Source organism: Carassius auratus, unplaced genomic scaffold, assembly GCF_003368295.1.
Source record: "Carassius auratus strain Wakin unplaced genomic scaffold, ASM336829v1 scaf_tig00023231, whole genome shotgun sequence".
Lineage (NCBI taxonomy): Eukaryota > Metazoa > Chordata > Actinopteri > Cypriniformes > Cyprinidae > Carassius > Carassius auratus.
The window spans coordinates 44,690-56,720 of record NW_020525250.1 but is presented as its reverse complement, the minus strand read 5'-3'; the positions used below and the strand labels follow the sequence as shown (position 1 = coordinate 56,720).

The following is a 12,031-nucleotide window of genomic DNA, read 5'->3' as shown; positions in this document are numbered from 1 at the left end:
TTCGGCAAGGTGAGACTCAGTGTCCTGCTCAGAGCCTTATGAATATTGCCTATAAATATTGGATTATTTTCACGTTTTTAAGTTAAACTAAAGAAATGAATAAATTTTCACTAGCATGGATTCAGCATATATTAGCAGAATGACAATCGCAGAAATGTGGCCGCTGTACTGGCCTTATAAAATGCACATAACACACACACACACACACACACACACACACACACGTTATATACACGTCCAATTCTATTTGTATAGCGCATTTTACAATACAAATCATTGCAAAGCAACTTTACAGAAAATTACATTTCTACAAGATTTAGTAGTAGCTTTGCAGTAGTAGTGGTGACTGACAGTTTATGTGCACATGGCAGACATTTTCAGAAAAATGAATACAAGACGTAGTCAACCAGACGATGAACACTATTAACAGCAATATTATATGAGGCAATCACACTTGTGGCAAAATTTGGTAGTTTCATATGAAAAATATGTACTGTGACTTACACAAAACTATGAAGCAGCACAACTCTTTTCAGTATGATAAGAAATGCTGTTTTATATTACATTATTATCTATTATTATTAATGTTACATTATTCTACATTATATCATTCTAAAATGTTAAAAGACAATGAATGGATGATAGCAATATAGTAGAATGTGATTTACATGTTGTACATTATGTAACAGATTTTAGTACATTTATATTTTATACATTATTATTATTATATTTATACATTATTACATAATGCAATATATATATATATATATATTTTTTTTTTTTTTATCAAACTTGAATGGAATTTATCTCTCTCTCTTTTTACAATCCCATTACAATCTATTAATAAGAAAAAAGTTGAGTACAATGAATTCAAAATTTGTTGGAATACATGACCTATAATAATTAGCTAATCAAGATTACATTTTCATCGTTGTTTGTAATCAGTAACAGAATAGAATTTGAAAAGGCAGCTCTGCATGAATGCATGACTAACTTTTGGCAACCAGATGGCGTCCAAATAATTTTTGTCTATTGTTTCATCATTTACAACTTCGCTTTTAAATGAAATGTTTGCTTAAAAGCATCTTAGTGCTTTTTCTTTTTTTAAACAATACTTTAAGTAAATGTGTTAAAGTATTTGAGCCTGTGATGTGCATGTGTGTTCTTCAGAGATGGAGGAAGTGTGGTGCGTGCTGGCGGCGGAGAGCCGACGCAGCGTGTCACGGCTGGAGCTGTACGAGCACAAATACTCCTCCTTCAAACAGGGCTCCAGCAAACGCAAGCCCGACTACAAACAGGTGATCCGGCTGCGAGAGTGCATCCAGATATCAGAAAAGAGAGATGGCCGACTGCCCCAAAGACTGCGCCGCCTTTTACCTCGAGACCTCAGACAAACTTTACGTGTTCGCAGCCGAGCGTTCAGAGGTGAAGGACTGGATCAAGAGTCTGTGCGAGCAGGCGTTTCCCGTAGGTTCAATCACATCCCATCACAGCGCATAATGCTCATAATACATAATGGACACGTTCAGGTACAGATGTCACACTTTAAAACCATTTAATGCTTTTAGGGCTGCAACTATTCTGAACCTGTGAGCAGTTCCCACGCCAGAGAAATGCAGGAAAACTCACTTTATGACACCGCAGAGAGCGGTAAGGCAGCTATCTATCTATCTATCTATCTATCTATCTATCTATCTATCTATCTGTCTGTCTGTCTGTCTGTCTGTCTGTCTGTCTGTCTGTCTGTCTATCTATCTATCTATCAACAGTTCACATACACATACATACAGTATATTAATATATTATTGATTATGTTATTAATTTAATACAAAACAATTACCTTTATGTTCTAATATTTTGTATATGAGGTAAGGTAACGGTTCAAGGCATCACACCCTAACAGGTAATGTTAGTGATATTGGAGGGACAGAGAGGAGAGAGAGATGCTATTTTAGTTTGTCCTATTGCAAGGACGAACAGCCTCTTTTTCAAGCGAAACCTCAGGCTTGAGTCAAATTGCCCATTTGGCCACAGGTGGCCAACCTTGATTCCATTAAAGGACAGGAAAGAGGGGACACTGTTTTCAGTTGTAGAGTGAGCTCATTCAGGGGAGACGACAAATGAAATGAAGCACGGGGACGCAAGCTGTCCTCAAACCACCTCATTCACCTGAGGCCACTTCTTATTGACTTCCTGCTTCTTTCTTTTCATCTAGTTCAAGATTTCTATTGGCCCATGTGTATCATTTACAACAGAGCACTTCTTTTGTGGCACTCGCAATGGCAAGAGTCACTAAAACTACTAATAAGGTTTTAGTACACAATTTAGTGTCTTGGATGAGGGCCCTAAGGAATATTTGGGAATCAGAACATCATTAATAGCATTTTCAGATGAATTAGCAAACAACCAGCTAGCAAAACACCAATAACAACTTAAAAAGAAAAGAAAAAAAAAAACCCACTTAGCAATGACCTAGAAACCACTAACAATGTGGTGTCACAGAAAAGCACCACGTGTTCAGCTTTAAATAAAGTTGTTTGATACTTCAGAATTGGATGTGACTTGTCTGACATCATATCTGACTTCATTTTGGGCCAGAGGAGCAGCCGGCCAAAAAATAGCACTAAATTTCATTGGATCACTTTGGGTGAAAGCTCTCAGACTGTCTTAAGGGCTTCGTCTGGGTTCCGCTGTGCAAGTTTTTAGAGCAGCACATGTAGACAGAAGAAATGACACTAAGGAGAGGAGAGGAGTGAGGAAGTGAAGAGGATGAAACTTGTCTGACTGTAAATCAGTACTTCATGAACTTCAAGATGTTTCTATTCTCATCTGAGGAGGAGTGACACGTCACATCCTCATCTTGCTGTATTCAATGCCATGACAACAGTTCTTAAGATACTGACTTCTCCACTGGCAAACAAACACCAAAAAAAAAAAAATATATATATATATATATATATATATATTAAAACATATCCATTACAAAAATAAGTATATAAATACACAGTTAAAATGTTGGTTTGGTAAGATTTCCTAAAGCTTTAAAGATGCTGTATGTAAGATTTTGACTATATAAAGCATAAAAATATCATAATGTTTGCAGGTATTTAAGAAACATGCTAAGTTTACATACTTGTTTATATGAAAAACAGTGCTACAGTCAGTTATTCTCCTTTGAAATTTGCATTCCGGGCCAGAATGTCGGTCTTTGTTTTGGATTGTGAAACTCGCCCACTGCCAATTTACCCAATTGTATTAAGGTATCCTGGGTTGCCAGTTGTCGGAAAATACAGCATATTTAATCTCATTCATCGTCAAGTGCGCTAGTTCCTGTTGGTGTTGTCAATCTGGCAACGTGCGTGCGTCAAGTCTAAGAAGGAGGGGCCGGGTAAAAAAAAACCCTCCAATATTTTGAATTTGGACTGCAATACCTAGTTCAACCACTCACTGTCAGTAACTTTAAGAAAGAAATAAGTATTTTATGTTCATCAAGGCTGCGTTTATTTAATAAAAATAAAAACAACTTTTAAAAACAATTTTAACTCCTTGTTGAACAAAAGTTCTAAATTGTAAAATTAAAATCTTAGTGATCCCAAACCTTTGAATGGTGGTGTATATATGTTATGATGGTTGCATGAATTTTGAACTGATGTGTAAATCTCACACAAATCTCTGATGTGTAAAACTGATTTTGAACATGATGTGTAAATCTCACAAAACTGCAGAACCAGTTATAAAAAGTATATAGAAATGACTTTTCATCTAATTTGTGTAAAAACAATGTAAAATGTTGAGTCAAGAAAGATAGGCCTATTTTTGTAGAGTAAATTCACCTAAATATATTTCTTCAAATAATGCAATTACACAAAAAATGCAAGCTCGTGTAAGATGCATTGCATTGTGCAATACAGTATCTATACACAGGTGCATATCACACATTTATAATAATCCCTTCACACAGAACATACTGTACAGTATATGGCAGAAATAATAAGAGTAGTGCGCTATTCTGAACATAATCTCAATTTTCTGTATCCTTGGTTGAGGACTGAGCAAATAGCTTTCAATTATAAGCAAATCGCTAGACATGGCAGAACATGAAGTGATTATGTTCATCACCCTCCTCTTAACTGTCTCTTAATGTCCCTTATATTTCATTTTCTCCAATGTACATTTTTCAAAATGGCTTTTATTCATATAAAATGTACTAATTAAGTGATCTTTGTGTGCAAAAGATCTCAATCTAGTTGTCAAGCTGACCTGAAATGCTTCACAGTCATTTTAAAAATGCTAGAGGTCAGGCTTGCCGCAGTTTAGGGATAACTGGATTGCAACCACCCCCTGATAGATTTGATTGGATGAGCAAGAATGTTTCAAGTTGCTAGGTTGTGGGTGGCTGATGATGTTTTGTATTGATGCTCAACATCAAAGACAAAAACTGGAGCAGATGGAAACTAACCATTCAAATCGAGAAATTCTGGGAATAAGAGAGACAAACAGGCTGATGATGCGTTTTCTGTCTTCAACAGCATCAATGATTTATATGACTGGACGGTCTTTGAATGTTTACAAGTGTGAAGACCTGAAGATTCAGATTATGAAGTGTTTTTTGTTTGTGTGTGTGTGTTTAGAAAGAAGTCTGCTTACTAAAGCTGCATTTATTTGATCAAAACTACATTAAAAGCAGTAATATTTTGGGTCAGCAACCCAAGTATTGTAGTTCCTGTTGTTTATTTTAGACGATAGATGCTCAATGTGAACACCCATGGGCCAGATAGGAAGGAAGTGGTATATTTTTCTCTGATCTTAGTTTGAGAGTCAAAAAAGTATCAGCGTCTCACAGTTGGGATTGCATTTATCGAGCCTTTCCTCCCCGAGAAGCCCTCGACTCATCTACTGAATCCGCTGTGCAGTACCTGAATCTTATTTATGCAGGTGCTGCAGTTTCTCATCGAGGTGAACTTCACATTGGCTTTTTAGGTTCTCTCTAATGACACCGGCGGTGCTGCTGTGGTTTGACCGTGCCTTTGATATGGCTGTGGGCTTAAAGCCTAGAACACGAACAGACAACCAATTAGTTGCAGGACTGTTTTTGATCATGCATTGTTTGAAATGATCAAACAGATGACACTTAGGAAATGCAAAAACAAATATGTACATATGCGCAATTACGCTGACGCACAAAACTCATGGCTAATTAATGTATCGTCTCTTGCATTCTGCACAATACGCTGATGAACCGGGGTCGTTAAGACTCTTTTTAATCAGTGACCCGACAATCAGGGGCTGATTAACACTTGCCAGATCTCATCAGACACCCTTGAAATCAAGATGGGCACCGGGAGTCAGTTTACCAGAAATGAACACATAAAAGTTATTGTCAAGCCCTGCTTTGCACCAAAGCACGAATCAAATGAGGAAAACATGATGACAACAGAATTTTGCATGTATTGTTCCCAAAATGACGACTTAAGACACCTAAACAAAACTAATATAACTAATAATCCCAATTAACTGCCAAATATGACACTTACAAATGAATGCAATTTATGAATGCGCATAGAAAAGAGAAAGTAGGGATTTTCATTATTTTATTTTATTTAACCAAGAACGCAGCTATGAGGTCAGAGTCATGATTCTGTGATAAGGGAAATACTGAATTCATATGATTTAATAGCATTATAACAGGAGTAAAAACAAACTCGTGCATATGAACCTAAATTATTATTAATCCAGCATGAAGGACATTACCTGCACAGATAAGAATAAAGTGCAGCCAGTGAATGTCATTTTATCTAAACAGAGAGGTTTTACTAAAATACCAAATGAAGGAGACCTACAAAGGTGCAAAATCAAACGATTCTTGTTCATCATCCGGCTAACTCAGAACATTAACTGCAGCATATGTCTAGTGAGTCATCCATGCTAACAGAGTCGTGCTTCACACATGTCATCTGTATCTCCAGATAGCAAAGGAACTACACACGTCTGCGTGTAACGTTCTCCCCGAGCAGCGCTGCAAACGAGAGCGAACAGGAAAAACAAGTAAATTTGACATTTTACGCTCATGGGTGAGGTCTCACGGGGCAACAAGCCAACAGTCTTGAGAGCCTGTTTCATCCTGGAAGATGTTAGAGCGAGAGGAAGAGGCTCCGAAAATGACAGCTGTGAACATCAACCCAGGGAACAAAGGCTGAACTTAGACAGGGCTGCCTTCTCTGGCTTCTTCCTGCTCCTGTGGACATCCAATTTTGAATTTCAAAGCCATCTCCAGAGGAGAAGCAATAGGTTGTGTTCCCTGCCGACTTCGGGGTGCAAGTTTCAGCGACTCAAAAAAGACAAGAGAAAGAGATTCAGTTTATATTGTCCATGTGCTCTTACAGAAAGTCCATAAGTTGAAACTGTAGGTTAAATAGTTAAAGAAACAGACCACCCTAAAGTAATTTACTCACCATTTATGATGTTTCACATGCACTTTTTATGCAATTAATGGTGATTTACATTGCAAACGTTGAAAAAAAAACCTTTAAAATGAACACCTTAAAAAAGTACAAGAAGGACATATGAAGCATTGCTGTATTCGATCCAAAGGCGCTTCTCAAAATGGATATCAAACCACATTTAATTTGTTTTAATGCATATAAGATTGGATGAGATTTAAGAGATTTTTGTAAGTGTAAAAAATGACTAATAATTTGTTTTATCTTTTACAGGCTGTTGACGTAGCACAAGACAAGTTATTCACTTTATTTCTGATTTCTGAACACCTTTTTGTGCTCCCACTCTCTTGTTCTTTTTGTCTTGCAGTTCGGGATTTCCTGGTCATGGCCGTGGGCACAGAGGCAGCCGTTCGGTGCAGTCTGTATGGGGAATATATCCTCACTCCCCTGCCGGAATACTTACTCCTGAAGGATGTTAAAACTAAGAAAGTGCTATTCAAATGGATGTACTGTTACGTAAGGAAGTTTGGACAGGACAAGGTAAGCTAGGGCACATTCAGTTGATCAGAAACTAAAAACATGCCAACAATGTAACAAAAGATTTCTATTATAAATAATGTAGGTTTGGTTCTTTTGGAATTTCTTTTCATCTTCATCATATGAGAGTGACTTCTGAAACATCATGTGACACATGCGATCATGTGAAGTCTGGATCAATGGCTGCTGATAATTAAGATTGCCATCACAGGAATAAATAACATAAATTTTGTAATAGCATTTCACAATTTTATTGTTTTTACAATATAAATGAAGCCTTGGTAAGCATCTTATATATGTGTGCATGTGTATGTAAGGCCAAATGAACTGATATTTTAAGACTATAAACACACACGCACATATATATATATATATATATATATATATATATATATATATATATATATATATATATATATGTATATGTGTGGATGTGTGTGTGTGTATAATGAGCTCTTCCCCTACCCCTAAGTTGCTGTAGAATTATTAATTGTGATTAATCACATCCAAAATAATAATAATAAAAAAGTTGTTGTACATTTTTTCCACTCGTTAGTGGTGTCATCGTGCAGGTGTGAAGTTTCCTCATTTAAACACATTGAACTCATTTGCATGCCTTTTCTCGTGGGAAATAAACCGCCTGTCTTTATTATCGCTCGAGTGATTGTGGACAAACATCTCCGCTCTGAAAATAGATTTCAGAACTTTCCCTTCTCTTTTCTCTCCCTCAGCTGTCTTTTTCCTTTGAGGCTGGTCGCAGATGCGAGTCCGGCGAGGGGAATTTCGAGTTTACAACCCATCAGGGTGAAAGACTGTTTAGCATTGTCAGCGCAGCCATCCAGAATCTACCCAGACCCTCCACAGCAAAGCCAATCAGCCCTGACCATGCAGAACAAAGTCTAGCTCGAGAAGCCACGGCCACGAATGAAACGTACATCTACACCATCGATAGTCAAGCCGCTGACTTTTTGCCTGAGGGGAAAATGCAGAAAGCATCAAAAATGCTCAACCCCTCTTGTAGGAGCTTTTCTCTGAATGCAGTTGAGCTACAAAGTGGAAGTCAAGTGTCGAGCAATGACACCGACCACGAGAATCAGGAACCTGTCTATGCCACAGTGTCAAAAGCGAAGCAAAAAGCCGTTTCCCCTACAGACCCTCAAATGCACTGGCAAAACCTGAGACAAGCTCTCCAGCAGTCTGGATCTTTCCAAGACTCTTTCAAGACCGACGCTGACCTTTCGCAGCTGTCTGATTTCACAAACCCTAGGGAAGAGACAGAGGCTGGAGAAGATTTGATTGACTTGTTAGGTGACTCCATCCAGCATTTAGCAATTAATGACGCATTACAGGACACCAGTGCAGAAGCAATTTATGCAGAACCAGAGGACTTCCAAGCCAGAGCTAAGTGGGTTGTCGGCAGTGTTTACGATGAATTTGAGGAGGTCAACAGGGCTAATGAAAGAGCTCATGATGGGGCAGAGCAGCTAGCTGAGCTTGACTTGTTCTACAGCACTGACATGGGGGCTACACAGGCCATGGCTGCCCTCTCCAACCCTGTCCAAAATTCAGATGAGTTCTCAACTTACGACAACTTGGGGTTGAAGGGAAGGCGCGTGTAACATAGCATGTTCATTCAACAATCATAAATGAAGGGGAAAATTATTAATAATTGTGTCTGTTGAAAGCAATATTTCTTTGTTTACGCTAATGTCATAATAAAATATGCAGTTGGGCACACACACACACACACACAGACAGATTAAAATTTACTGTATTAAATTATAGAAATAATGATACAGAAATATACAAATTGGAATATGAATTGTATTATAAAATGTAACTATAATTACAAAATGTTATAAAATAGAAATATATATTTTAGTAACAATTTTACAATATACATTTAACATGCATTCATTATATGATTATATTTTATAATACAGGTACAATATAATATAGTATTATAAAACACACATACACACTTAAACTGTATATTGTAATTTTACAAAAAATATATTATAAAATGTATTTATTAAATTTTAAATATAAAATTAATATTTACATAAATGTTTCTATATATAAATGATATAAAATGATATTTTTGTATATTTTATAATACAGAAGTTTAAATTGCACTAAATTATATTGCACTGTATTACAAAATATAATTTTAATAAATAGAATTAATTAATAAAAAATATATTTTTAAATACATATACATTTTAGGTTTTATATCTAATCTAATCTATTCTAATCTTCTAACTAATTCAAACTTTCCCATTAGTGATTTTTAGATACTGTACAATGTAGCAAAGTTAGCTTTCTTAAGCAAAACTGATATAAAGTTTTAATGAGAAACTAGCCGAAAACCCCTGGTTTAGTGAACTGGCCATGCTCTTTCCTTGATGAAAAACAACAAAACTTCTCCTGCCATTTCATGTATCATGTTTTCCACTCCAGCGCCTCTTCCAGGAAACCTTTGATTGCTAGCTGGAGAAATGTTCAGGAAATCTGCTTGCCTGTAATGGAACAGTAATAATTACAGTTGGTGGTATACGGTTTGGACTGCAGGCGGACTGATTTAATTAACTGTGCGAAGGGACCTGCGGCTTGGAGCTGATTGGGATCCCGACCTGCCTGAGAATGAAGATGTCACAGCGCCCCGTTCATCTAGTGCTGTCTGTCACTCTCTCTGCGAAGATGGACGCCTGCTGCAACGGACCAGCACTGTGCAGTTTGGAGAGCTTTAATTGATTTCATTTTACACGCTACTGAAAAAGTGTTCATTTAATCAACCGATGGTTAATAAAAGCAATTGTAAAAAGTAGTAATCATCCATTACTAAATAATGTCTGTAATTAAAATAAGAGTTAAAGTCATTCAGAAACAATCTCCTTCTCTGATTGGGGTCACTGATATGTATTTATATGCATTTGTCAGTGAATTAAACTATTTAATTAACAATGATTCTTGTGTATTATTTATTATGTATTATTGTACGCCCACTGTAAAGGTTTCTCTCTGTGAGCTTTGGTTAAGGATGGCAGCTTCAAGTATTTGTTTGCTGCTCAACAGGGGATTTTTTATAGTTCCCGTTTTGATACAATTAATTTGTTTGACAGAAACCTTCCTTAATAAGCTTCTTTTCATCTTTTCATCAAATCTCTGTTTGGTTTTGGAAGAAATAGTTGTCTTCATGCCTTTTGCAAGATGTTGCACTATTGGATGCTTTTCATCTTCAGAAAGATCTTTCTTCCTCCCCATATCGCATAACTGTGACTTGCTTAATAATGTGAAACAACCTCTTTAAGTTTTCCAATTACCTAAGAAAACCTGCAAACTATTTGTAACTCTCTCTCTCTCTCTCTCTCTCTCTCTATATATATATATATATATATATGACCCCCCCCCCCACTACTGATACTGATATGTAACTTGAAAAATAATTTGGAACAAAGTGTATACATAAAAATGATATAATGTTGAATTATATATATATATATATATATATATATATATATATATATATATATATATATATATATATATATATATATATATATATATGTGTGTGTGTGTGTGTATTAATTATAATATATAATATAATATATGATATCTTTAAATAATATATATATTATTAATTCAACAAAATAAATATAGACAGACAGACAGATACACATATATATAGTGTATATGCACTTATTGTATAGTCTGAGAATGAGACCAATAAAAAAAACTTAGATTAGTCGTGAAATATAAACCTTAAACTTAAAACTTATTTATAGATGGGTGTAATATTTGAATTTTTAGGTTGAAATGATCATAAAAGAGCAAATCTTTACCACACCTTTTAAAGTGTTCACTTAGATGGTCTGACACTAGGGGGCAGTGTGTCTCTCTCCCAACTCATGATGACAGAATGTGATGTTTGTGAGAGTCCTACTGAATGCAGAACCCTGTTTTGCAGATGTACAATATGAAATGATCAATTTGATATGAGTCTCCAGAGAAACCAATGAGATCCGTTGCTCTGATGTTATTCAGCATTCTGAGACATTGCAATGAAAACTTGTCTTCTTGAAGTTTGATATTCTCTTTTCTCTTGAGAGGGTCGGGTCAGGTGAAAACACAGTTGCATATCTGCAGAAAAAAAAAATCCACGTGGTTGGTCTGCATCTGTGAAATCCTCACAAATGAAAAGCCAAAATGCTTGTAACATTTCATTTAAATTATTACATGATTCATGCTTGAATTGTCTTTTAAAACTAGTGAATTCCATCACCTCAGTAAGACAAACGGCAACACTGCAAGTGTAAATGAGAGCAGACTGTGGAAAAACAGCCTAAAGAAAAATGCAATGCACGATCTTCAAGGCGGAGCGTGTTCACGGGCCAGAGGATGTGCACTGACACTGTTTGCTTCAGCAGTTGACCTCTGAGCTTGAGCCATCAGGCCATCAAATGTCTCACTCACACTGAGAAGCACTTCAGACACAGGAATAAATGAGATCAAATATAATAATAATAAAACACCTATTTTAAATTGTCATCACATTACACAATAATGCTGTTTTTATTGTATTTAAATCAAATAAATGCAGCCTTGGTGAGACTTCTCAAAAAAAAAAAAAAAAAAAAAAATCCCAAATTTTACCACCCCAAAGCTTTTTAACAGTAATTTGGATTGATTATAGTATCATAAATTCTCATTTTAAAAGCTATTTAGCTGTATTCAGTGCCGTTTTGTCATTTTCCAACACCGATTAATATGAATACACATCTTAAAAACCCTTCTTTCAATACAAGGTGATGTAATATGTTGTAATTATAAGATTACCCGATAATGAGCTCCACACCAGGAATCCGGAGTCTTTTTTTAACTTGCCATTTTCTGGAGCATGCACTTTGTACTTTTTTCTCTCTCTCCACACTCTCTCCCCATCTAGGGACAAATGTGGCATGTCCTACGTACCTCAAGGTCTGTCAGTACAATTCAACATGTGCTCTCACACTAAACATTCATCTCCACTTTAAAGGAACAGTTCACCCAAAAAA

The 12,031-nt window shown here is 36.1% G+C and overlaps 1 protein-coding gene across 1 annotated transcript; it reads left to right on the top strand.

The window, feature by feature from the left end:
• Positions 1 to 1,339: 1,339 nt before the first annotated feature.
• Positions 1,340 to 8,770, top strand: LOC113077816 (uncharacterized). The gene is made up of 4 exons (XM_026250080.1): positions 1,340 to 1,467; positions 1,569 to 1,650; positions 6,808 to 6,980; positions 7,709 to 8,770. Exons 1-4 carry the CDS (start codon positions 1,342 to 1,344, stop codon positions 8,594 to 8,596), a joined length of 1,269 nt encoding a protein of 422 aa, XP_026105865.1. The 5' UTR covers positions 1,340 to 1,341; the 3' UTR covers positions 8,597 to 8,770.
• The last annotated feature ends 3,261 nt before the right edge of the window (positions 8,771 to 12,031 follow it).

Bases quoted from the DNA above. Each gene is read 5' to 3' on its own strand.
- LOC113077816 (XM_026250080.1), top strand. From the start codon at position 1,342: ATGGCCGACTGCCCCAAAGACTGCGCCGCCTTTTACCTCGAGACCTCA. The intron at 1,468-1,568 runs GTAGGTTCAATC...TAATGCTTTTAG, and splicing joins TGTGCGAGCAGGCGTTTCCC to GGCTGCAACTATTCTGAACC. The intron at 1,651-6,807 runs GTAAGGCAGCTA...TTTGTCTTGCAG, and splicing joins TTATGACACCGCAGAGAGCG to TTCGGGATTTCCTGGTCATG.